This window comes from Aphelocoma coerulescens, chromosome 29 (genome assembly GCF_041296385.1).
Source record: "Aphelocoma coerulescens isolate FSJ_1873_10779 chromosome 29, UR_Acoe_1.0, whole genome shotgun sequence".
NCBI lineage: Eukaryota > Metazoa > Chordata > Aves > Passeriformes > Corvidae > Aphelocoma > Aphelocoma coerulescens.
In genome coordinates this window covers 2868486-2893930 of record NC_091042.1, presented here as the reverse complement: position 1 = coordinate 2893930, position 25445 = coordinate 2868486, and the positions used below count along the sequence as shown (strand labels likewise).

Below are 25445 nucleotides of genomic sequence, written 5' to 3'. Positions count from 1 at the left end.
CGACCCCGCCCGCGGGAGCCCCCAGACCCCCGGGACCCCCTGGGACCCCCGGGCCTGGATTTCGGGGGGTCTCCAGGAGTCCCGGAGCACCTCAACGAGACCCTGGGGTTTGGGGGATCGCGGGGGACCCCCCTGCCCTGCCCAGCCCGGTGGGGGGAAAACAGGACCCAGAGGGGCTGGGAGGAGGGAGGGGGTTTGTACTGGGGGATAGTTTGTACTGGGAATGGTTTATACTGGGGGATGGTTTGTACTGGGAATGGTTTGTACTGGGAATGGTTTGTACTGGGGGATGGTTTGTACTGGGAATGGTTTATACTGGGGGATGGTTTGTACTGGGAAGCTGGTGTGTACTGGGGAGGTGGCCCCCAGCCCCCAGCCGGAGCAGCAAAGCTGGAGCAAGGCCCAGCGGTCCTGGGAGAGCTTTTGCTGGGGCTTTTGGCAAAAAAGGAAAGGGGGTTCTGCCAAAAGGAGCCTTTCCTCTTGAAATAAGTCCCAATTTTTAAATTCAAATCTGCCTTTAAATCGGCCCCCACCCCAGCTAGAGCAGGGATGGGAAACATCAGCTGGATTCAAGGAATTTGGGGAAAGAGCCTTGAGCCTCCCCTGCTCTCCCTCCTGCCCAGTCACCCGAGAGGCTCTGGGGGTCACATTGGGGTCCCCAAATCTCTCCCTCCGAGATGGGTCCTCCCAGCGTGGCCTTGGGCACATCCTTGAGCAGCGGGACACGATCCTGATCCTTCCTGCCCCTGATCCCTCCTCCCCCCCCCCCCCCGCTGCCTCTGCGAGCGCCTGGAGGCCGAGGACGCTTTTCCCGGGATTCCTGGAGGCTCCGGGCGCTGCCGCAGCCGCTCCGGGATCACAACAACCTCCCCCGTGCTGGAGTCCCCCCCCCCAGGAGCTGCCCCCAGGATTCCCTGGGACGGGCCCCGGGTCCCCGGCACGGGCGGGGGATGCCGGCCGTGCACAGACACGTCCCCCCATGCAAATCAGAGCTCGTTAGGGGAAGGAGGAAGAGGCCTGAGGAAGGCAGCAGCTCTTGGAGCCCGCGCAGCCCCACCCCGGCAGCCGAGGAAGAGACACCTGCCCTGGGCCCCGCCGGGGACCGCGGGCGGTTCCTCTTTTGGCTGAGGCTTCCACCGCCTCATCCCATCCCATCCCAATCCCATCGCAGTCCAGACCCAGGAATGAGGGTCCCCCAGCCCTTTCCCGAAGCTCCCTCCCTGCCCCTTTGTCTCCTCGCTTCCTCCCACCCCGCATTCCTGGGAACGGCTCCCAGTCCCGCTGGAGCGGAGAGCCCTTCCCGAGCCTGTGGGGGATGGCCTGGAGCAGCTCCGGGACGCGGGATGGGGTGTGCGAGGGCCGGGGGTCACCGACCCCGCTGCCCCTGGGGGCTGTGGGAGGTGTGGGGATCCCAATCCCTCGGGAAATCAGGCGGAGCATCCCAGGGCGGACCAGTGGCTCTGTCCAGCCCAGTGTCCCGGCGTTACCGGACCAGTGAGGTGCTTTCGGGGGGGTTTGAGGCCATCACACAGCAGTGATGGTGTCCCTGAGGTGTCCCTGGGGGTGTCCCTGAGCCCGGGGACATTCCCGGTCCCTCATCCCATCCCTGGGCGATCCCGCTCCAGGCACGGAGAATCCCAACACCCCCAGTGCCCCCCTCACTTCCCCGCTGGCCTTCCCAGGCTCGGGAACGCCGGGGAATCGCGGCCGTGCCTCAGACGGGTGCGGGGTCACCCATCCCGGCCGCTTCCAGAGGCTGCTCCGGCTGCCCGGCTCTGGATCGCTGGGAGCAGCAGCTCCTGCCCCGCCACGGGCGGCAGCTCTGCCTTATCAAACTCTTATCGCCCGTTTAACTCCGCACTTGAGCAATCATTAATCTCCCGGCCCCTGCCGAGCTCCGGGTGGCTTTGGGGGAGTTCTGGCCTCACCACCCTCCCGGGGATGGATCTCTTCCCAATATCCCAAGTCCTAAACGGGACCCGCGGATCCACAGGGCAGCAAACGCTGTCCCTGCTCCCCGTCCTTCGCCTCCCAAAGGCAGAACGGAGTGAAATCGGGGTTAAATCCCAATATTTCTGTTCCATCCCTTATTTTGGCTCAATTTCCTGGAAACGAGTGGTTGGGTCTCATCCCCTGGCATGGGGGAAATTCCAGGAGAAACCTGGGACCTCTCGGTGCCCCCCAAGAGGCTTTGGCTGGCAGGTGGGGGCGGAGGAAATCTTCCATATTTATCATCTCCCTGGTTCGCCGGGACGTGGCCACAAATCAGCCCCGAAAATCCAATCCTGGGGAAAACGGCTGGGAATTTACTGCGCTCCAAACGCCGTGGGTTTATCCTTTAATGCTGCTGCTTTATGTATTTCTCTCCCTCCAACCCTATTTATTTCCTGTTTATTGGCCCAGCCTCCCCTAATTTATGTTTTCATTACTTTGATTAACGCTCCTGCTCCCCTGACATCGTTATTCCGGCGCAGTTTTCTGAGTGTCTTCCCGAAACCCTCGGTGTTAAATAATCCTCGGATTTAGCCGGGATGATTTGTAATTTAATAAGCGGCTCCACCGCTGTGTTTTATCTCCTAATTGGCCCGGAATTAGCAGCAATTCCGGAATTAACACAAATTATGTGATACCCCTTGTTATTACCCAGGCTTTTATTGGGTTGGAACAAGAGCTTTAGGAATTGTCGGAGCCGCGTTCCCCAATTCTGGGGATGATCCATTTCTGGATCATCCACGGGTGATCACTCAGGCAGGAATTGCTGCCGTGGAGGGGATACAGCTCTTGGGGAAGGAAGGAAGGAAGGAAGGAAGGAGGGTTTTGGTCTCGCAGGCAGTTTCATTTCATTTCATTCCCTCATTATCATCTGGGGAACATGATGTGTCTTGTTCTCCCGGTCTTTCCGTGCCCACTCAGCTTCTTCCTGAAACAATTCCCAGATTTGCGTCTCCGAGGAGCTGCAAGCACCTCAGATCTGAGTCCAGCAAGAGCTGATCATCCAGAAAACCGTGGAAAAGTGGAATTGTTCAGGTTGGAAAAGCCCTCTAAGGTCATCACCAGTAACCCGGAGGGAGGAGAAGGAAAACCAATGTTTTTCCCAAAGGTGGGATTTGCAGCCATTCCTCGCACCAGGAAGAGCTGGGAGCTCCCCATTTCCTCAACCTGTCCTTCTTCTTTTTGCATTTGGGTCTTTAACATTCCTGGGGTCTAAATCATAGTTATTTCCATCGGTGAAATGTTTCTTTAAAAGAGGGAAAACAAAAAGGCCTCAAGGACAAACCCTCAGGATAAAACTCCAGGCTGTTCCCAGCTCTCGGGAAACAAACAGGGCTGCTCCATCCCGGATGATTTTCCTCCTTTTGTTCCCAGATCCAGCCCCCACGGAGCTGTCCCCGCTCCGGGGCGGAGGGAGGAGGAGGAGGAAGGATCCCTCATCCGGTAAATCCGGCTGTTTCCCAGCTGTTCCCGGGGCTCTCCGGGCAGGAGCAATAACCAGGAAAACCACTCCGCTCTGGGCAACCTGGGCACCAGGTGCTGGGGAACAGGGCCAAGGTCCACAGCTCTGGAAAATCCAGGTGTTACCTGGAGCTGCTCCCTGGGGTGGGCAGCTCTGAGGGGCTGGGAAGCCAGTTTTGGGTCAAAAGGTGAAAATCCCTCAGCAGGGTGGGAGCTGTGGGTGGGCCGGGCTGGGGTGGGGGAACCGGAACGTCACTGTTCCCGCCTGGAGCGGTTCCTCCTCTCCCCTTCCTCATTTCCATCCCATCCACCTTCGCCTGCTGGGGGTTCCCTCGGAGCAGGGCCACCCACGGCCGATCAGGCTGAGGGTTTGGGATGGAATTCCACCCCCGTGAGGGTGGTGAGGGCCTGGAATGGAATTCCCAGGGAAGCTGTGGCTGCCCCATCCCTGGAAGGGTCCCAGGCCAGGCTGGACGGGCCTTGGATCACCCTGGGATGGCAGAAGGTGTCCCTGGGGTGGCACGGGATGGGCTTTAAGGTCCCTCCAGCCCAAACCAGCCTGGGGTTGTGGGATGTCCCGGGGTGGGATATCCCACACTGGCACTGCCTTTCCTGCTGGGAATCCCCATTTGCAGCACAAACTGATCAAAAAGCCGATTCCTGCCCCAGAGCCGGCTCCAGGCGCCGATGCCTCCCCTGCCCTCCCGGGGCTGGTGGAATTCCAGCTGCAGTCACCTCTTGGGTGAGATTCTCCTGAGCTGGCGGAGCTCCTCCCCTGGGGCGAGGTGACTCAGGCCCTGAAGTGCCACCGGCCGGGACGCGCCGGGCGATGTCACCTCAGCCGCCGGGCGATGTCACCTCAGCCGGTGACATCGGCATCGCCCTCCTGTCCCTCCCCTTGGGCTCAGGGGTAGGAACAGTTCCCGGTGTGGGTCCTGTCCCCGGGACCCATCTGAGCCCCCAGACAGAACCAACCCCAGCCCTCTCCCCTTATTTCATCTCCCCAAAATCCTGCTGGATGAATTTCTGCTGATCTTCCCTAAATTTGAACCTTGATCTACCAAAAAAAAAAAACAACCCAAAAAAACCCCTCAAAACCCCAACCCCCAGACTTTGCTTCTCCTCAGCTCGGAGCCGTTTTCCACCCGTAAGAAAATCATCCCACAGCATCTCCGTGGCAGAGTCAGCAGAGCCGGGATGACACAAATCGGCTCCAAATCCCCGCGGGGGAATTGGGCGTGAGGGGAATCGGGGCGAGGAGGAGCCGATTTCACCTGTCTGGGCTCCGCGGAGCTGCCGGGCGCCTGCTGACGCCGCTCGTTCCGCTCCAGGGACGTGCCCAGGGAGCAGAATTCCTGCAGGAACAACAGGAAATGAGATTTTGTTTTGCTGCTCTCGAGGTTTTTGCGCTTAAAAAACCACGGCGGCCACGCCCCTCCCCGCGCAGGCAGGACCTGCAGGTCCTTGCAGGGCCCTTCCAAGGACACGCGGGGTTTTAGGGATGTCGCTGGGGTTTTAGGGATGTCACCGAGGCTTTGGGGACGGGGATGAGCTCCGGGATGAGTCGGGCTGCGATTCAGCGTCGCTGACCCCACAGGATAGAGGCAGAGCTCAGCGTGAGGTGTGAGGGGCAGAACAGCTCCAGGGAAACTCCCCCGGGAATTTTTTGCGGTCTCCAGCCAGGAATGTGAGGAGGCTCCAGGGTCGGCGGTGCTGCACGAACCTTTCCCCGTGAGCTGCTCCCGACCCGGCGGAGCCGAGGCCTCGTCCCTCAATCCCAGCGGCTCAGTCCCGGCGTGTCCGCCAAAACCAGGGATCCTCCGCGTCCTCCCAGGGTTTGTCGCTCGTCCCCACCCCACAGCCGGGATCTGTGCCCGGTTTGGGGACACCAGGGAGGGCGAGTCTTGGAATCAAGGAATGGTTTGGGTTGGAGGGGACCTTAAAGCCCGTCCCGTGCCAAGGGCAGGGACATTTCCACCATCCCAGCGTGCTCCAAGCCCCGTCCAGCTCCTCCAAAGGCCTGAATTCCATGGGGGGACAGCAAGGAGGGGTGGAGGGATGGATGAAGAGCGGGGAAAGGGAGATGGATGAAGAGGAGGAGGGATGCGGAGGTGGATGAAGAGCAGGGAATGTGGCGTCAGGGATGTCTCGGGAAAGGGAAGGAGGCTGCTGCCATCTAGAGCAGGCGTCCGACAGCCCAGCGGAGCTTCCCCACTCCAGGGAAGATCTTCTGGGAAGAGACGAAACCCGGGAAATTCAGGAAAAGCCATTGTGGGCTGGGATAGAGCAGGGAGCGCGTTCCCTGAGGCTCTGGGAGTGCCTCTGTCCCCATGTCACTTGCAGGACAATTAATTAATTAACGATGAGAAATAAGGTGGGAAACCCCCATTCTCATCCCAATCCCCACTGGAAGCTTCTGTCCCCGTGGATGAAGCAGAGCCAGATCCAGCCAAGGGCTTGGAAAGGGAAAAAGTGTTAAAAAAAAAAAATTAAATAAAAAAGGGGAAGGGGAAAAAGGGAACAGCAAAGCCCCAAAAAGTCTTCGAGGGCTTTGATGAGGTGTCCCCAGACCGCAATCCCACAGGATGGGCCGGGGGGAAGGAAAACTCCCCCGGGAGGAAGCGAAAGCCACTCGGAGATGTCCCCAACGCCACGCGCTCCCCACGTCCCGGTGTCCCTGGGTGCCGCCCGTGTTCCCCACCTGAGCCCTGTCTCCCGCGGGATCGCGGTGACCCCACGCCCCCCGTGCTCTCCGTGTCCCCTCCGTGTCCCCCCCGCCGTGTCCCGGTCCCTCCGTGTCCCCGCCTCAGTCCGCCCGTCCGCCAGGGGGCGCGCTGGGGCGGGGCGGGGCCGGGGGCGCGTCCCGGTGTCTGTGGGCGCGTCCCGGTTCCGTGTCGCGGTCCCGGTGTGCGTGTCCCGGTGGCCGGGAGCGTGCCCGGGGGCGTGTCCCGGTGGCCGAGGGGGAGTGTCCCGGTCCCGGTGCCGTGTCCTGGTCCGTGTTCCTGTCCCGGGGCGTGTCCCGGTGCCGTGTCCTGGTCCGTGTCCCTGTCCCGTTCCCGTGGGAATGTCCCGGTGCCGGGTCCCTGTCCCGTTCTCGGGACGGGTCCCTGTCCCTGTCCCTGTCCCTGTCCCTGTCCCGGGGCGTGTCCCGGTGCCGGGGGCGGGTCCCTGTCCTGGTCCGGGGCGTGTCCCGGTGCCGGGGGCGGGTCCCGGTGCCGTTCCCGGGGCGTGTCCCAGTGCCGGGGGCGGGTCCCGGTGCCGTTCCCGGGGCGTGTCCCGTTCCCGTGGGCAGGTCCCTGTCCCGGTCCGGGGCGAGTCCCGGTGCCGGGGGCGGGTCCCGGTGCCGTGGGCGTGTCCCTGTCCCGGTCCGGGGCGTGTCCCGTTCCCGAGGGTGGGTCCCTGTCCCGGTCCGGGGCGTGTCCCAGTGCCGGAGGAATGTCCCGGTGCCGTTCCCGGGGCGTGTCCCGGTGCCGGGGGCGTGTCCCTGTCCCGGTCCGGGGCGTGTCCCGTTCCCGTAGGCAGGTCCCTGTCCCTGTCCCGGTGCCGAGGGCGTGTCCCTGTCCCGGTCCGGGGCGTGTCCCGTTCCCGAGGGTGGGTCCCTGTCCCGGTCCGGGGCGTGTCCCGTTCCCGTGGGCAGGTCCCTGTCCCTGTCCCGGTCCGGGGCGTGTCCCGGTGCCGGGGGCGGGCCGCGCCGAGGCCGCCATGGCGCTGCGCGGGGCCCTGGCGCTCCGTGTCGCCTACGCGTCCTTCGGCGCCCTGAGCGGCCTCTCGGCCTTCTGCGCCTGGAGCGCCGTGCCCGCGCTGCGCCAGCCCGGCACGGCCGCGGCCGGGGGGCTCTCGGGTACGGGGCCGGCGGGCGAGGGGGCGCCGGGCCGGGGCTGTGGGGGCTGAGGGGGCTCAGGGTGAGGGAGGGCATCGGGGCCGGCGGCGTGAGGGGGCTGAGCCTGAGGGAGCGGGTCGGGGCAGCGATGGGGCCGAGGAGCCCCTTCCTGAGCCCTGAGGGGGCTGGGGGGGCGTGAGGGCTGAGGGGGGAGTGAGGAGCCCCTTCCCCGGAGCTGAGGGGGCTGTGAGGGGTGTGAGCGGGTCCAGGGCGATGGTGGGGCCGAGGAGCCCCTTCCCCAGGGCTGAGGGGAGGTTTGAGGGGGGATCTCAGGGCTGAGGGGAGGTTTGGGAAGGGTGTCAGAGCTATGGGGGTGTCAGGGCAGGAATGGGGCCGAGGAGCCCCTTCCCCAGGGCTGAGGGGAGGTTTGGGAGGGGTGTCAGAGCTATGGGGGTGTCAGGGCAGGAATGGGGCCGAGGAGCCCCTTCCCCAGGGCTGAGGGGGCTGCGGGGCCCTGGGAGCTGCAGAGGGAGTGAGGAGCCCCTTCCCCAGGGGGGTATCAGGGCTATGGGGGTGTCAGGACAGAAATGGGGCCGAGGAGCCCCTTTCCTGCCACTGAGGTTTTTAGGGAAACAAAGAAATCCTGATTTCCCCAAATGCTGGAAGCAGCTGTGCCAGACCGCTCTGGAAGAGGGATTTGGACCACAGGGGTAAAACTGCGCCCTAATGTGCCCAGAAATCTGGGAGATTGGGGGGTCTGTGGCTCTGGGTTAATGATTGGGTTGGAGCAGGACAGAGTCCAGGGCTTCCCTGGCTGAACTCCTGGAGGAAGAGCAGAAAGTGAAGTTAAAATTTAGAAAGCATCCAGGGATGAGGTGCAGGACTGGGCTCATCTCTGTTTCCTCTCCCTCCAAAAAAAAGCTTTTAATTCCAGCTGGAACTGGGGTTCAGCAGTGAATTCCCACACTTTGCTTTGGCGAATGGCACAAAGCTGGGGGGTCTTGAACCAGAAACGCAGGAGAAAGAGCACACAAAGGGTTTTTCTGCTGTGTTTTGTGTTCAGGGAGGAATTCTGACAGTGGAATTTTGACAGCGGAACTCGCAGATCCTCGTTAAGGTGCCCTGATTAAGCCAAGCTCTGCCTGTTGGTCCATGTTTATCTCATTTTTAATGCCTCCGCTGTGCCTTTGGATCTGTGTTTGGGGATGTTTATCCACACACTTCCTGGCTGGAAGAATTCCTCCTGATCCCGAGGAATCTCCAGCTTTGTCTCTGCAATCAGTTTGTTGATACTCCCCTTATCTCCCAGAGAAACTTTCCTGCTTGGGAATCAGCCCTCCAGTGCTGCCTGCGCTAAATTTCACTCATTCCCTGTTATTTACAGTCAAACCTTTATTAAACCCAAGTCTAATGTTAAAGTTCCACGGAGGGAAACCGAGGCTGGGACTGGAGCCCTGTAATTATGGAATTCCAGGTGCTGAGCAGCCTTTCCAGTCCTTCCAGTCGGCTTTGGGAGTGAGAATCCCCCACTGCTGCCTGGAAAGAGCAGCTCCCCAATCCCCAGGATCTCCGTGGTGCAGACCTGGGACTTTTGGGATCATCCCAAATCCCAGCCCGGCCCCGTGGCCCTGTTGGAGGCAGAAACTCCCGGCGGGGGCTGTAGCTCCATCCCAGACCCCAGAAAGTCCTTCCCTGGCTCTCCCCAGGGGTTTCATTCCATTTCCACCCAGTCGTGGGGGCTTTGGAGACTCTTGGAATTTTAAGAACACCTGGGAAACGGAAGGAGTGGAAGCTGAACTCGGGGTCAGCTGCAACACCAGAATATTCCAAAGGTTCCTCTCGTTCCGGAGCTGTTTCCCTAAAATATTTCAGTGTGGATCCCCAGCAGTTTTGGCAGGAAAACCCCCCCGTTTCTGACCTATTCCAAACCCAGCTGAGGCTCCTGGGATCCCCCAGGAGAGGCAAAGTTTGGAAAACATGGAAATGGCAGCATTTCAGTTGGCAAAGCTCCGGCTCCTGTTGGAGTGGGGATTTCAGCTCATTCCAGCTGATGCTGCAGCTGGAGTGGATAAAAGGGACTTGTTTAGCTGGAAAAGGACTGAAGGCTTTGTAAACACATGGGGAAAAAAATGCCTTGGAATTGGTCACCATTTTCTGGGACTTTGCAGGGAGTTTTTAATGTCATTTTTCATTTTTACCCTCGTTTTCTTTGCCATCACCACCCGTTTGGAGCTGGAATCGGGATGCTCCTTGCAGGAGTGCTGAAATCAGGGGGCTCCTTGTGGAATAACTCCGTGGTTTTTTGTGTTTGTTTGAGGATTTTTTTTTTGGCCTCTGCTGCAGATTTGTTGTTTTTTCCCGGGATCTCCGTGTGGGACACGGGGCCCTGCCGTGAGCACGTGGAGCTGAGCTCGTTCCCAACAAACATCCCTGCTTTCCCTGGGATTGAAGGATCTCCTCGGGGAGGAGCAGGCGACTGACAAAACCTGGTGTTTGTCCCAGTTTTTGTTTGGATGTTTGCAGAGAGGGAAAGTTTGTTTCCCTCGAGCTCAAACAACCCAGATATTATCCAAATATTTGGGTCTGCTGGTTGGGGGGGGGAATTGTGCCCCGGCTTCCAGGCCTGCTTTGAACTTCTGGGATTTATTCCAGCTCCTCCCAGGGGCGCTGGGAGGGTTTTGTGTTTTAACCAGGAATTGATTTAGTCCCGATACCTGCGAGCTCCTCTCTCCTTGCCTCAGGCAGGGCTCTTTGGGGTTGTTTCCTTTTCCTGGGGCTTTGTGTCCCCGGGATAATTGGGGTTGGATTCAGAGGGAGCTTCCCTGTCGGAAATCCTTGTGGATTGTGTCTGATGGAGCAGCTCCTGCTCCAGGGCCACCGCAGCCCTCGGGTGTGGGGTGAATCCACAGGGATCTGTGTTTTTATGGAGGTATTTGGGTGTTGTTTTAACCCAGGGTGGGACTGGAGCTGTCCAGGCTCTGCTGCTGCTCCGGGGTTTTGTCCCGTGGCTCAGGGTTTAGGGACAAAGTGCTTTAGGGAAGGAGGAGGGAATCTGGGGGGAATCCCTGAGGTGCAAACCTGCAGCTCCTGCAGCCAGTCACCCCAAGCTTTCAATAAGTCACAACTTTTATTTCATTTCCCTGGAAAAGTCGTTTGAAACCCTCAGGTTTTGAGGTGGTGTTTTGGCCCAGAGCTGCCCCTGGGGAGCTGGGCCAGGGCTTGGATCGGGGTCGGGGGAACTCGAGGGGCTCAGCTGCTGCCCTCCCCACCCAGAGCTCGGGGCGGCAGCGGCGATTTTGGGGTGGGAACACCAAACCTTGACTCAGCATTTGGGTCCATTCTGCTGAGTCATCGGGGCCGGCTCAGCGGGGAGCAGCTTTTTGCTGACTCAAAACCCCAAGTTCCCCATTTCTGTCGGAAATGTGGGTTGGAAGCGCTGGAGCCCGGGGCAGCAGGAAGTGGGGGAGGTGGATTTTGGGGAAGCTGAGGGCTCAGCTCTGTCACCAGACCCTGGGACAGCGTTTGGGGAGCGATGACTCTGCAGTTGTGGCAGATGACTCTGCATCTGCCCTGCTCCCAAATCCCTCCTGCCAGCCTGGGGACCCCCAGCACGGGGGGATTGGTCATGGAGCGTCTGGTGGGGGTCCCAGGGTGGGAATCTGGCCTGTCCTGAGCAGGGAATGTGGCCATGGGGGGCTGAGAGGCAGCAGCCACAGGGATGGGTTGGGCAGGAGGGGCTGAGGGGCCGTTCTGATGTCCCTGCTGTCACCTGGACAGGTGTCCTGCTGTTGCCAGGGGTTCCCTGGAGCTCCCAGGTGCTCTGGGGGGGTTGGGCTGTGTTTTACCTGTCCATGGGTGCCGTTCTGATGTCCCTGCTGTCACCTGGACAGGTGTGCTGGCGCTCTGGGCCCTAATCACGCATGTGATGTACCTGCAGGATTACTGGAGGACCTGGTTAAAAGGGCTGAGGTTCTTCCTCTGCGTCGGGATCCTCTTCTCCGCCCTCTCCGGGCTGGGCTTCTGCGCCTTCCTGGCCCTGGCCATCACCCAGCACCAGTGTGAGTACTGGGAGAGACTGGGAATACTGGGAGGGGATTCAGGGGACAGAGCAGGGCTGGGGGTGCTCCTGCCACCTCCTCGTTTGGGGCCAGGCTGCAGGGATGTCACCGCATTTCCCTGCCCTGCTGGGATATTGCTGCCACAGGAGCCATCTCACCTGGAATTGCCTCATTTCCATGGCAAAGTCCCCAAAAAACCTGGGAATTTCCTCCTTTCCATGACTAAGGTCGAGTCCATCCCTCCTGGAGCAGCTCCAAGCCCGAGGCCTCGGTGCTGACTCAGCATTCCCTGCTCCAAACCCCTGAACATTCCGTAAGGAACAGCTCCAAATCCCTCCCGTGATCTCCTTGGCCCCAGACCAAAGGGAGAACGTTTGGGGGTTGTTTTCTTGGAGGTTTTCTGTGTTTGTTGTTTGCTGAGAAGCCCCACGTGGTTGTCCAGGGGGGGGAGGTGGAGAAGCTGTGTGGGGTCACAACCCCAAAAACACCCCTTGGCTCAGCCGAAAGAAACTCCCCGTGGAGTTTTCCTGGTGCAAAGGGATGAAAATCCATGTGTGAAATCCTTAAAAATACAAATATGAAAGGAAAACCAAATATTTGCATTCCCCTCCTTTCTTGGAGATGGGAGGAAAAACTGTTTGGGGAGAAAATTGGGTTTTTTTTAGGGAAAGTCCTAATCTGGGGCAAGGTAGAACCCCTGCACGAGGGAATGATTTTAGGGCTGGGACATGGAATGACTGGAATTTACCAGGAAAACGCTGCTTTGTGCGTTCCTCAAACCAATCGTCTTCATTTTTTGGTGACCTTCCCCCAGGCAGCTCAAGCTGGGATTGTTTTCCCCACCCGGTTCTGGAAGCGTCCCTCAAATTTGGTGACAAAACAACCCCAAACGTTGACAGGGGATGTGGCACCGCTGAGGTGCCCTCAAAAAGCAGAGCCAGCCCCCTCTGGCTTCAAAGGAAGAGGCAGCTTTAGGATAAACAAAGAGGAAATTGGCAGATTTCTCCCAAAAGAGGCTGTTCCTGGTGTTCCCCGAGGGGGGCTGGTCCCACCTGCACAGGGGATCAGTGAATATTAATGGAAGTTAAATATCGATCCCACCAAGCAAGAAATGCATCCCTAGAAGGAGGAATTGGTTTTTTTTTCCTCTTTTTTCCCCGTGATGTGAAGTTTTGGAAGAGGAGGGAGAGAGGGCTGAGAACGGAGCTGCAGCTCGGGGTGGTTTCCTTGAGCCACATCCAGGAATTCCCACAAATCTGATCCCTGAACTGGGTGAGTTCAGGGCGGGTGGCAGAGTGGCAGAGCTGATGAAATCGTCCCATACCAGTGGAATTCCAGGGAATACAGCGCCGTGCTGCCCACGGGGGCTGTGCAGAGCTCCCAGGGGCTGGAATTTTCACCGAATCCCTGGGGTTTGTTTTTTTTTTTTTTTTTGCCAGCCCTGACTGACCCCAAGAGCTACTACCTGTCGTGCGTGTGGAGCTTCATGGCTCTCAAGTGGGCGCTGCTGCTGAGCCTCTACTCGCACCGGTACCGCGCCGAGTTCGCCGACATCAGCATCCTCAGCGACTTCTGAGCTCCCGGGAGAGGCGCGGAGCAGGGGGGAGAGGCAGACACGGAGCAGGAGCCCCCGTCCCGGCGCCGCGGGGGTGTCCGTCCGTCTGTCTGTCTTGTCTGTCTGTCCGCACAGGGGCTTTTTCCTGCTGGCTTTTCCTCACCCATCGCTGCTCGTTCCGTGGGAGGGGGGAGGGAAGGGAAGGACTCGGTGTCCCGGGAGCCCGGAGCTCTCTGTGCCACCCCAGGGCAGCTCCCGGGGCTGGCAGTCCCCGCCTGTGTCACCGCCCTGCTCCTTTGTCACCTCTGTGCTCCTGCCGGGAGCTCCCAGCCGGGCCCTGCCTCTCCGGGGTTTTGGGGTTTGGGCTCCCCCGAGGTCTGGGGGAGGAGCGCAGCTCATCCCAAAGCTCGCAGGGCTGGGAATGCTGCTCCCGGCTGCTCTCCGGGGTCGTTTGGAAAAGGAGTGGGATCCCGTGTTTAACCATAAATGCCGTATTTAACGCTTGAAGTTGCAGCAGCGGGTGTGTGGGGAGAGGGGTGGCTGGGGGAAAGGGGTGCAGGGCCAAGGCCTGGCCTGGCCGAGCCTCAGGGAGAGGGTTCCTGGGGAAAAACAGGGAAAAGTTTTTGTGGAAGCAGGAGGAGAGGGGAGGGGACAGGGGCTCCTCAGGTGACCCCATGGATCGAGGAGCACCTTTGGGGTGAGGCTGTGACCTGCTGGAGTCCCTAAACCCAGCCCCTGGGCCGTGTTCTAGCCCTGGAGTTTCCACTTCACATCCCGGCTTTTTAAAGGATCCTGTGTGTAAATATTCTCTCTATTTTTACATGGATTCCTCCTGGTTCGCTCCTCGGGGGTGCCGGGGTCGGTGCCACCCTCGCTGTCACCCTGTGCCACCACAAATACAGCGCTCCCTCACCAGCCTGGCTGCACTGGAATTCCCTGGGATCCCGGGACGCCGCGGGAGCTGGGAAGGACGGGTGGGAACGGCACCTTTGGCTTTTTGGGGTGATGGGGAGCTTTCAGCTGCTCGCTTCCTCATCCACAGGGGGTTCTGAGGCGGCTTTTCCCCTCACAAATCCCTTGGGATTCGGGGATTTCGGCCCAAAGGAATTTTTGGGGAAGCGGTGGTGTTTCCATCCCTTTTCCCTGGAAACGGGCGAGGGGCAGGGGGGGCTCCAGGGGGGCTTTGGGGTCAGCCCTGAGTGAGTTCCCATTCCCAATCCCATCACTGACCGTGAGATGGGGTCCGGGGGAGGGGGCACAGCGGGGACACCCCGGGACCCCTCGGGTGCAGGGCCCGCAGGAGCCGCCAGAGGGCGGGAGTGGCCCAGCCCGGGCCGGGGGCGGGGCGCGAGCGAGACCCCAAAACCCCCTGGGACACCCCAAAAACGGGGACGTCTCTAAAACAGGGACATCCCTGTGCCCGGGGGCCACCGAGGAGCTCAGCGTGGCCCTGCAGGGGGGACCCGAGTCCCCACAGTGACCCGGCCCTGGGGTGAGGTCTCGCTTCGAGGGAAGGAATTCCCGGCTGGAATTCCCTGCCCGTTCCCTGGCGCTGGGACAGGAGGGGACAGAGGTTCTAGTGGCTCCAAAGGCTTCCCAGGAGTCTCAAATCTGTCCCCTCGCCCTGACCCCTTCTCTCCCCACAGGCCCCACCAAGTCCCAGTCGCCCTGCCCCGTTCTCCAGCTGCACCAGCCTTTCCCAGCCCCATTTTTCATGGAATTGCCTAATTTTCCCTTTGCAGCGTTCCTTACTCCCTGGTGCTGGACAGTGTGAGGAATCTTCAGGAACTGGGGAGCCTCTGCTGGATTTTAGGGGGTATTTGAGCTCCTGGAGGGCCCTCATGGCTCCCACTGTCACCAGCACCTCACTGGGACCCACTGGGGGGTCTCGTCACCTCCCGAGGGTCCGGCGGTGGCCCCGATCCCCCTTTTCCTGCCCGGGGAGGGATTCAAAGGCACCCGAAGGAAAACAACAGATTTTTTGCATTTTCCCAATCTGCTCTCAAGATGTGGCGAGGGCGGAAGCGGCGCCTCAAAGGCTCCGGATGAGCCTCGTGGGGCTGGGGGGACCCTCCAGGAGGCTCTGGGGGAGGGAGGTGCTGGGGACACCGTCCTCGTGTGCAGGGACACAAATCCCAGCTGGGTGTCCCCAGCGTGGCTCTGGGGGTGTCCCTCAGCTCCGGGAGCTGCAGCAGAGGGGTCCTGGGGCTTCCAGAGGGGCCCAGGGGTGGGGCTGGCCTTGGGGACAGGCTGAGCTCGGGGACGGGCCTGAAGCGACCTGCAGGAGGGTCACGGGTCCCTGTTCCCAGGGGAATCCTGATGGAGCTGCAGCGGGTCCCATCCTTCCCCTGGAAGTCTGCGCCGTTCCCTGGGAACGGGGGCTGGAAGCGGGAATGTGCCAGGCACAGCCAGGGACAGGGAGTGTGCCCCAAGCCTTCCAGGACACGGTGATGCCACCATGGTGTCCCTGCTCCCTGGATCCGCCTGGACACAGCGCTGGCTCAGCCTGGATTTGCCCTTTGTTCCCTGGATGGGAAAAAGCAGAAAATCCCCCAAATTCCACCTCACTCACGGCATCCCGAGGGTCTGGAAGGGAGAGAGAGGATGGGACAAGGGAGACGGTGTGGAAGAGTCCCTGAGGAAGAGCTTGGGGCTGGAGCCAGGAATCCCAGAGGAGTCTCCTGGCTCCCAGGGGCTGTGGCCAGCTGGGAGGGCGCCGGACACACGGACACGAGCCCAGTCCTGCCGCCATTCCCGAGGGAATCCGTGCTCCAGCCAGGGGGTTGGGTAGGAAGTGGCAGCGGGATTGAAGGTCCCCAACAGAGCAGTTTTGGTGTCGGGATGAACTCACCAGAGCTGGGGGAGCTGGGACGGAGCCAGGGCTGGGAGAGGGGGGCGAACATCACACACAGAACTGGGAATGGTTATTTTTAGGACAATTCTCAGCTTGGAGAGCAACCAAGGGAATAAAACGGTTCAATATGGGCCCAGTGCTTAACGAAGAGACTGAAAATCCCTGGGCTAGGATATCTGGGAAGAGCCTTCGGGATGGGGTTTGTGGAGAGCCTGAGGGGACCAAGGCACAGCTCGGCTGAGGGGTCATCGGGGGGTCCCTCTGCTCCTTCGCAGCCTGGAGCTGGGCTGGAGCCACTTCCCATGGAAGGGTCAATGCTCCTCTTCCTCCTCGACCGGGAACGGGAGAGAAGGATGGGGGAAAAGGGCTGGAAAGCCAGGAGTGGGCTGGAATAACGACCAGAGGGAAATAGCGGCCCCTTCCTCCTGCCTTTCTCTTGTGGTGGCTCTGCCTCACTTTTAAGTGGCTTGTACCCCTTTTTTAGGCCAATAAACCCCAACCAAATCCATCCCCTCCAGCCCTCAGGAAACCCCAAATCCCACGAGACCCCCATGACCCCTCTGAGGACCCCAAACTCCCACAACACCAGGACGTTTCCCTTCTCCAGCCTGGAAAAAACCCTTTTGTTCCTGATGATGGAGAAGATGTGGAGCTGGAAGATTCCCCTTCCCTGATGGAGAGGGATCAACCTTTTGGAAAACCAGGAGAGGGGGGACCCCGGGGTGTTCGTGGCTCCGACCCTTCCTCCTCCACCTTTTCATAAACCCCAAAATTCAACTCCACGTTTTGCAGCCCCGAAATCCTGGGAGCTTTGAGCTGATCCATGAGCCCCATAAAGCCCAACAATCGGAGAGAAATCCAACCCCACCCCGCCCCCCCCGCCTGCTCCGTGGAGATCAAACGCCTTTTAATCGGAATAGAATTTCCTGGGATGAAATGAGGAAAATCTGTCGCTCGCATCCGCCCAGCAGCCGCTCCCCAGCCCCGGGCTCGTCCTCAAGGAGTTTTCCCTCCCCGTCCCTTTGCCCCTCATCCCCCCCAACCCACGGAGCATCGCGGGAGCCCCGTGGGGAGCCCGGAGCCCACTCGGGCCACGGCCACCCCGGGAATCTGCCCCGGAATCCCTCTGGAAAGGCAGCGCAGGGAATGGGCCCCGGCAGCCCTGCTCCGAAGCACCGGGAACTCGTTCCAGCCGCCGAGGGAGAGTTTTCCTTTCATCTCCAGCCAGGAGTTGAGCCGGGCCTTTCGTCTCTCCCCAGACACGGCTTTGAAGGCTCCGGGGGTGTCCCAGATGTGCTGTGGGGCTGGGAGGGGGTGGGGCAGCTCCGGGATCGGGGCAGCTCTGGGAGAGTGGGGTCCTTCCCTCCGGGGCAGCTGAGGGGCTCCTGCCAGACACCCCCACCGTGGATAGTCCGAGGGGCTGGGGACACCCAGGCCTTTGGGGACATCCGGGGGTGGTGGCTCTGGGTGGGGTTTGCAGCTCCAGGGGCTTTTCTGAGTTTGTCCCAGGAGAGAGGCAGGAACCTGAGTCAGCTCCGAGGGATCCCAGAGCTGCTCCCACAAAAATAACTCAGCATTCCCTGGGATGTGGTTCCAGCCATCTGTCCATCCATCCATCTGTCCATCCCTCCATCCATCCATCCATCCCTCCATCCATCCCTCCATCCATCCATCCGTCCATCCATCCATGTATCCATCCATCCATCCGTCCATCCATCCATCCCTCCATCCATCCATCCATCCATCCATCCATCCATCCATCCATCCATCCATCCATGCCTCCCTCCATCCATCTGGGACTGATCCTGACATTCCAAACATTCCCAGCTCCGTGCTGGGAGAGCTCAGGACAGCTCCTGGCAGTGAGACCCCGATCCTGGTGCTTCACCCCTTTGATGGCCAGATGGGAGCGGATGGGGAGGAAAAAGGGGAATTTTTCGTGTTGGAATGAAGTGGAACAGGATGGGCCTGGCCTGGGAGGGGCAGCACCCGCGGGCTCCTTCCCTCGCCTCATCCCGCAGCTCATCCCGACCCCATCCCTCAGGAAAACACCGGGATCGCTCCCAGTCCCCCAGAACCCCCTGCACCCCCTCAGCCCCCCCGACCCCGCAGGGGCAGCGCGGAGCGGCCGCGTTTCGCCGACATCTCTGAGTTCTGACGGATCCCGGCGCGTTCCGGGAGCGTGAGGTCACTGGGCTGGGGAAAAAGATCCTGGGGCCATCCATCAGCCCGGGATCAAAGCACCCCGCGGGTTCCCGTTCCCAGCCCGATCCCCGCGCCCCAAATTCCCCGCGGTTGCCACGGCAACCACACGCGGCGCGAATGCTCCGCGTTTTTGGCCGCCCCGCAGCTGTTTCCACTCGAGGCCGCCGTAACTGGAAAAACCTGCGGGTCCCAAGGCGCTTCCCGGCCTCCAGGGGCAGCGGCTATTCCCGGCTCCCTTTCATGTTCCTCATTTATCAGCGTTATCCTCATTTTTTTTTTGGTTTTATTTTCACGCGGGATGAAACGGGGATTATTTTTGTCTTCTGGAACAAAGAAAAGGAGCTTGGAGAAAAAAAAAAACCCAAACAAAGCAAAACAGAACCAAACCAAACCCGCTGAGGGCACCAAATGCTTCCCTGGCACTGTCAAGGCCACCCCAAGCACGTCCCCAAGTGCCACCTCCACTTTTAATTCCCCCCAGGGATGGGGACTCCTCCCCTGCCCTGGGCTGGACAGCCTTTCCCAGGAGGAATTTTCCCCATATCCAACCTAAACCTTTGGTGGCACCACTCGAGGCTGTTTCCTGCTGTCCTGTCCCTTGTCCCCTGGGAGGAGATTCCCCTGAAGACCCCCCCCAAAAGCTTCCTGAGGGGTGATGGATGTGAGGGGCTGGGGGAAAACCAGGAGGGGACGTGTCCGGAGGGGCCAGGAATTGGTGGGAATTGGGAATTCAGATCTCCCATCTGGTGACTTCTCCCTGAGTCAAGTGAGCTGGCCTTGGCTGAGTTGGTTTTTTTCCTTTAAGGCCTGAAATTTTCCCTGATGTGTCAAAAGCAGCACCAGAAGAACCCCCAGCGAGCTGGAGGAGTTATTGAAACCACTTTGGTGCCTTGTGACCTTTCCATGAGAAGTTTGGATGAACATCCTTCCAGAAAAACACTCACTGAAAGAACAAATTGAAATGTTTGAGGGAGAAGCCGCAAACCCTCCAAATGTGGGGACAAAAGCCCCTTGGGGTGTGGGGCTGCTCCTTCCTGCACTTCAAAGCTCATTGTGTTCCTCCCTTTGCTCTGGGATCCCAGCCCCGATCCCAAACCTCCCCTCCCCCGACCAGAACCGCTCTCCCGGCGAAATTCAATACAATTTTATTTTCTTTTAAAAGGAAAACAATAAAAAAAGAAATAATTAAGGAATAAAGGCCAGGCACAGCCTGAGCCTCAGCTGGAGCTGGTGGCAGCTCCCCAGCCCTCGGCAGCACTGCTGGAGCCCCAGATCCGGCCCCGATCCCACCCTCCCAGGGGATTCTCAGCCCCAGAGAGCAGAGAGGTCCTGCCCTTCCCCTTCCCCTTCCCCTTCCCCTTCCCCTTCCCCTTCCCCTTCCCCTTCCCCTTCCCCTTCCCCTTCCCTCCAGGAGCTGCTGGATTTACTTGACAGGGATTTGGTGATGGGTGAGGGTGATGAGGGCGATGTGGGATGGTGGGAATGAAGGCAGGGATGGATGGATGGACAGATGGATGAAGGGATGGACAGATGGATGCATGGATGGGTGGATGGATGAAGGGATGGACAGATGGATGGACAAATGGACACAAACTCAAGCTCATTTTGGCCGAAGCCGCTCCTCAAGAGCCCTACAGATGCCGATCTCCCTTTGGCTGCTTCTTCCTTTGGATTTTGGGAGTTCCTGAATCGCTCATTGCAGCTCCTGTGGCTCCACATCCCTCACAGGTGAAAGTCTCCTCCTCCACCCCAGAGAAGGGGATATTTCTTTGTGGGGTCAACTGGGTTGAAAAATAATCTAAAAAAAGGCCCAACCCCCCCAAAAGGCACCGCTGAGCTCCATGGCTGGGGCTCCCTTGGCACCGGGAACGTCCCCCGACATCCGGGCGGCAGCCGGAGCATCTGTGCCTGAGGGCTCGGGGTGGCGGTGGGGAGGGAGAGAGGAAATCTGGAACCCATAAGCTCCAGAGCCGCTGGCGTTCCCCTGCATTGGTCTGCGCCTGGTCCGCCCCCGCCCCGCTCGCCCTATCAGCAGGAGCCGTTCCCGAAGTCATCCCAGCGCCCTCCTCTCCTGGCCCAAAGGAAAAGCCAAGGAGCTCCTTGGAGAGCTCTGCGGGGCTTGGGGCGCCCGGGGAGCCCCGAGGGCGAATGCTCCGGGCCGTGCCTCGGGAGCCACCGCCGGCTCCTCCGCAGCCCAGGGAGCCGAGGAGATGAAGGAGGAAAACCTTTCCCCGGAGTCCCCCGAGGGCAGCGCGGCCACCAGCGAGGACGAGGCCGAGCGGCTGCCCAAGAAGAGCGGCCGCAAGCGCGGGCAGGGCCCCGGCGGAGCCCCCTCGCCGCAGGGCAAGCGCAGCCGGCGCAGCCCGGCCCCGCAGCCCCCCGAGGACGCCCACGCCCAGCGCGTCATCGCCAACGTGCGCGAGCGCCAGCGCACCCAGTCCCTCAACGACGCCTTCGCGGAGCTGCGCAAGATCATCCCCACGCTGCCCTCGGACAAGCTCAGCAAGATCCAGACGCTCAAGTTGGCCGCCCGCTACATCGACTTCCTGTGCCAGGTGCTGCAGAGCGACGAGCTGGACCACAAGGTCGCCACCAGCTGCAACTTCCTGGCCCACGAGCGGCTCAGCTACGCCTTCTCCGTGTGGAGGATGGAGGGCGCCTGGTCCATGTCGGCGTCCCACTGAGCCGGGTACGTATGGCCGGGACATCGCCGTGTCCCCGCGGCTCGATCCCCGCCCGGCGCTCCAGGGACGAGGGATTTGTCCTACCGGACCCCGGAGCGGGAGGAGGTGGTGGTTTCCGAGCTGATCCCACTCAGCGGGGTCTGCTCCAGAGCAGCGGCAGGAAGGGTTTTGAAAGGGGGTTTTAAAAATCTGATTTATTCCCAGACTCCGTCCTGGCCGTGCTGGGGCTGCTGAGGAGTCAAACCCACCCTGCCCTGGGGTGGCCTCGTGTCCTCCAGCCTGCCCGGCTGCCCCCTGTTCCTCTCGTGGAGCGCTGCAGGCAGGATGGGATCCGTGATCGCGTTGGATCCGCAGGAATTCTGCACTGCATGGGGAAGTCTGAGGGACTCAGCTCCATCCAGCCACCCCCCTGAGTGTCCTTCAGGACGCTGAGAGGGGAATAGTTCAGTTTTCAGGGTTTTAGGGCCGGGAGGAATCAGGAACAGGAGGAGCGGAGTCGGCGACGCGCTGGCACTTCCCGCAGAGCAGGAGCAGAAAATTCCAGAGGACATTCCCAAGCTGGGAGCTCCAGGGACACCTCATGGGAGCCCAGCTCCCGAGAGGCCCCCCCCCCCCCGGGCAGCACCAGGGCTCCTCCTGGCTCTCCTCGAGCACTGAACAGCCCCGAATTCGAGGCCGTGGAGGTGCCAGCGCTGGCTCAGGGGTTGAGCATCTCCCAGGGGATTTCGTTTGAGGATGGGCCACCTTGAAACTCCCTTTCCCAGCCCGATCCCTCCTAACCAGCAGGAAATCTGGCACTATGCTAAATTCATGCATAGATCTCAATATTTGGGGGCAGACCCTGCTGTTTCAGACATTAAATCCTGTCCTTGCTGGGAGCTGCCCTTCGCTGGGTGACACCAGGGTCACCTCCCCTTGGGGCTGGCCAGAGGAGGAGCATGTGTCCCTTTGTCCTCGCTTTGGGATCCCCAAAATCCTCCAGGACCACTGGAGATGCTGAGCTCCCCGTGACTCCCTGGACCCCTCACCCTCTTCTGGGCACCCTCTTTTGGGTTTGGCAGTTTGGGGCTGGATTCTCCAGTTTTGGGGGTGTTCTGGGGGTGCTCCCAAAGGAGAGGGAAGCTGCTTGGCATGGCTTCATCCCGAATTTTGCAAAGCCTGACTGAAATCCCTTTGCCCTGGGCAGGTGGGGGAGGCTGAGCCCCCTCCCCGGCACCCCCAGACCCATTTTTGCTCCCTCTGCGTGCAGAACCCGACGCGGCTCCGTGGCCGGCACCGACTCCCAGAGCTGTTTATTTAAGCCGAGTTCTTGGCAGGAGCTGTGCTCCCGAGATAAACAGAGGGATTAAAGACCCTTCAGTCACTCTGGAGAGCTCCCGTGAGCGCAGCGGGATCATCATTCCCGTTAAAATTGATCCCGAGTGGCTCCGTGCTTCCATCCTCCAGCTGGGGAGGGAATCCCCCTCCCTGGGCCAACCTGCAGCGTTTTTGGGTCCCGGTGAACAATCGCAGCTGGGCCGGGAGGGGAAGGGACGGGGATTCTCCCAGCAAAGCCCCAAAAGCAGGGAAGGGCCGTGGGGGAAGCGGTGCCGGGCTGGGAAGGCTCCCGGGAGGGAACGAACCCGGCGCTCGCAACGGGGCTGGGATTTCCTAATGGAAAGCAGCCCCTGGATAGTGGAACTCGGCCTATTAAATATCAAAGGGGGCTGGAATAGCTGGATGTGGATGTGCCCTCGTTAACCGGGAGACATCAGCCGGGGAAAGAGGGATGGAGCCCTCAGGCAACAGAAATCACGTTTGAAGTCCCCCCCAGCTCAGCTTTTCTCGGCAGAGTCTTGAGCACATTAAAATGGTTTCTTTCCCTGCTGGAGGAGAAAATGAGGCTGGAAGCTGGAACTGCCGGGGGGAGCGGCTGGCGGAGCCGCGAGGGCTGATGTTCCTTGCCCTTCATTTGTCTCCCTGGATTTATCGCCTCTCTCGAGTTGCCCTCACTTAATTGTCTCTCCTGAAAGACCTTGGATAAATCTTCCCTTTGGGGACTGTTGCTCTCGCCTGGAATCGGCTTTGTCTGGCGGCTGCTTCATTTGCTTTTATTTATAAACACCCCTCGCTGCTCCGGGGCACTGGGGGAGCTCGGGAACAGCTCCCATCCCTGTTCTCTGCTCCCTATTCCCTATTTCCCAGCTCAGGAAATCCATCTCGAGCTGCTTTAAAAGCTGCTCCCAGATCCCTCTGCAGCCGGCAGGAAAGCAGGGATCCCTTCCCGCCCCGGATCGGTCCCTTAGAAGTGGATCCAGCCCCTGGTTAAACTGGCCAGGGTGGTCCGGGATCCCCACTTTGGGGCTAAGTTCCCAGGAGAGGTGAGGAGCTGCCCAAATCCCGGGAAATCTGTTCCCGGGTGAGTCGGTGCTCCTGGGATTGGCTCCTGGCACGGAGCAGGTTTGGAGGCCAGAGGGTTCCCCCAAAGCTGCTCTTCCCGGAGCCGCCATTTCCACTCGGGATGGACGGGGAGATGTTGGAGGGGCAGGAGGAGCCGCCCTGGATGAGGGATGTGGGACATTCCCAAAATCCCGGGCTGCTTGCAGGGAATTGTCAAAGGCACGACCGGAGCTGCTGGATTCATTTTTCCAGCAAAAACCTCCATGTTTTCATTAAAAAGAGAAAAAACCACCCAGGGAGCGTGAGCTGCTCTCCGCGGCAGGGTCCCCGCACTGCTCAGGATTAGTTAAAATTAATCCAGACATAAAATCACGGATCCGGCCCTCGGGAACGTGGAAATGTCTCCGGGTTTATGGCCCCTGCAAGGAGCCGGAGCTCGCTGGAGCTGCCTCGGCTCCGGGAATGCCTCTGGAACGAGCCCGTTTTTCATCCCGGCTGTCAGGGAAGGCACCCGGGAGCTGAGGGGGAGCGGGAGCTGCGGGAACGCTCGGGAGCTGCGTGCCCGGCATCAATTCCCGTTCCTGGGGACAGAGGTGGGGATGCTGCAGGGAGGGGGAGGATGGGCTCGGGGAGCTCCGTGCGCTTCTCCATCCCAAATCCTGCAGGGCTGAGCTCCTCCGGAGGCTCCCGCAGCCCTCGGGCAGCCCTGAAATCCCCCCCTGAGGGTTTTTTGGTGTTAAACCTTGTCCAACCCTCCGGAGGCTCCCGCAGCCCTCGGCAGCTGCTGAAATCCCGCCGGGAGTGCGTTTTTTGGGATCAGACCTCGCTGGGCTCAGGGAGCGAGGGGAGCTGATCCATTTTTCCGTGGGCTGGGCTGAGATGGTGCTGCCTGGCCATTTTGGCTGCCCCTGGATGTGCCCATCGTCGATCCCACGGGCTCAGCCTTGGGACGCATCAGCCTTTGGGGCATTTTCCCCTCTGTCCCCCACCCCCGGCATTGCCTCAGCCCTTCCCGGGGGTGAATTCCTGGAGAGTTCGATTTATCCCTCTCCGGAGGGAAACGTCGCGGCGACTGCGCGAGGAAATGGCCGGGGACAAAGCGGGAGGGGATGGGATGAGCCCGGAGCGCCGGGGGCGCCGGGAGCACCAAGGCTGGGAAGGAGGAGCCGTTGCCCCGCAGGGATCGATCCCCTCGTGCCCCCTGAGCTGCCGGAGCCGTTCCCGAGCTCTCCCAGGAGCCGATTCCTTGCTCCATCCTCCAGCCTGGCTCCCGTTCCGCCATCCCTGCACGGCCCCGGCTCCGGGAGGGCTCCCAGAGATCAGATCTGCAGGAAAAACTGGGATTTGGGGTTCTTTAATTCCTGGGCTCAGGTGTGGGGATGTTTCCCGGCACATCGCTTGCGGCTCCAGGGAAATCCGGGAAGGCGAAGCTCCGGAGGCAGCGGCCGAGGGCGGCTCTTCCCCGCTGGCTCCACAGGGGATGGATTTGCAGGATTTTGGGAAGCTGGGCTGAGCCCAACCTGACCCTGCTGTCTCCCCCCAGGTCTCCGCCTCGGTGGAAGCAGCTCCAGCACCCGAAAAACCCCAGGAGCCTCCCCGGAGAGAGGAGGGAACGACCCCCAAAGCCCCTGACAGCCCTCGAACGTTGGGAATGGGCCCGAGGGAGCCGCAGCAGGAGCTGGTTTGGGTTGGGAGGAGCTGGTTTGGAGCTGCCGGAGGAACTCTGGGGGCTGGAATTTATTGTGGGCTCGCAGGTAAGGAATGATCCCGGTTTCCTCCTCCGGGACTGCCGGGAAGCCGAGTCCTTCCCGGAGCCTCCTGGAGCTGCCTCCAGCCGGGACTGGGCAGGACAATTCCTCTGGGATGAGGGAAGGGCTGGAGCCCCCCGCGCTGGCTCCAAGGACCTCGGGGGTCCCTGCACTTTTATCCCGCTCCGAAGGGTCTGCGCCGGGATGTTCCCATGGATTGTGTTCCCATGGAGGAGCATGGCAAGGATTTGGGGGCATCTGGGGGCTCATGACCACCCTGAGGCACCCCCCAGCCACTCCTGCCCCACGGATGGGCCTCGCAAACGCCCCGGTGGAACCACGCAATTCCTCTGAATTTATCAGAAATGGAGGCTGGACACGGACCCGGCGGGAATGGGGGAATTTGGGGCCGTCTCGGGAACTCTGAGGGGGTTTGGGCTGTTTTGGGGGCGCGGAGAGGGCAGGGAGGGGATGATGGAGGTGTTGGGGGTGCCCAAAACGACCCCAATAAAGCTCGGGGGACTTTTCCAGGGTTCAATCCTTGTGTTTCCTACGGAAATGGTGCTGCCGGGTCCCTCCTGCACCTCCCTCGGCTGCGCCGCTTTTATTGGAATCAGGCAAAAGAAAATCAGCGTTTGGGGTTTTTTTTTGCCTGTTATGGCAGAAAAAGGGGGAAAAAATCCCTCTCA

At 60.5% G+C, this 25445-nt stretch overlaps 2 protein-coding genes across 2 annotated transcripts; both read left to right on the top strand.

The window, feature by feature from the left end:
• Positions 1–7118: 7118 nt before the first annotated feature.
• Positions 7119–13801, top strand: SLC48A1 (solute carrier family 48 member 1). The gene is made up of 3 exons (XM_068997676.1): positions 7119–7294; positions 11164–11331; positions 12771–13801. Exons 1-3 carry the CDS (start codon positions 7156–7158, stop codon positions 12905–12907), a joined length of 444 nt encoding a protein of 147 aa, XP_068853777.1. The 5' UTR covers positions 7119–7155; the 3' UTR covers positions 12908–13801.
• A 6090-nt stretch (positions 13802–19891) lies between these two features.
• Positions 19892–25137, top strand: LOC138100014 (twist-related protein 2-like). Its single transcript, XM_068997680.1, has 2 exons — positions 19892–20634; positions 24552–25137. The coding sequence occupies exon 1, from the start codon at positions 20156–20158 to the stop codon at positions 20627–20629; it is 474 nt and encodes a 157-aa protein (XP_068853781.1). The 5' UTR covers positions 19892–20155; the 3' UTR covers positions 20630–20634; positions 24552–25137.
• The last annotated feature ends 308 nt before the right edge of the window (positions 25138–25445 follow it).

Coding starts and splice junctions, on each gene's coding strand:
- LOC138100014 (XM_068997680.1), top strand. CDS start 20,156: ATGAAGGAGGAAAACCTTTCCCCGGAGTCCCCCGAGGGCAGCGCGGCC.
- SLC48A1 (XM_068997676.1), top strand. CDS start 7,156: ATGGCGCTGCGCGGGGCCCTGGCGCTCCGTGTCGCCTACGCGTCCTTC. Junction 7,295..11,163: donor CGCGGCCGGGGGGCTCTCGG/GTACGGGGCCGG, acceptor TCACCTGGACAG/GTGTGCTGGCGCTCTGGGCC. Junction 11,332..12,770: donor GGCCATCACCCAGCACCAGT/GTGAGTACTGGG, acceptor TTTTTTTGCCAG/CCCTGACTGACCCCAAGAGC.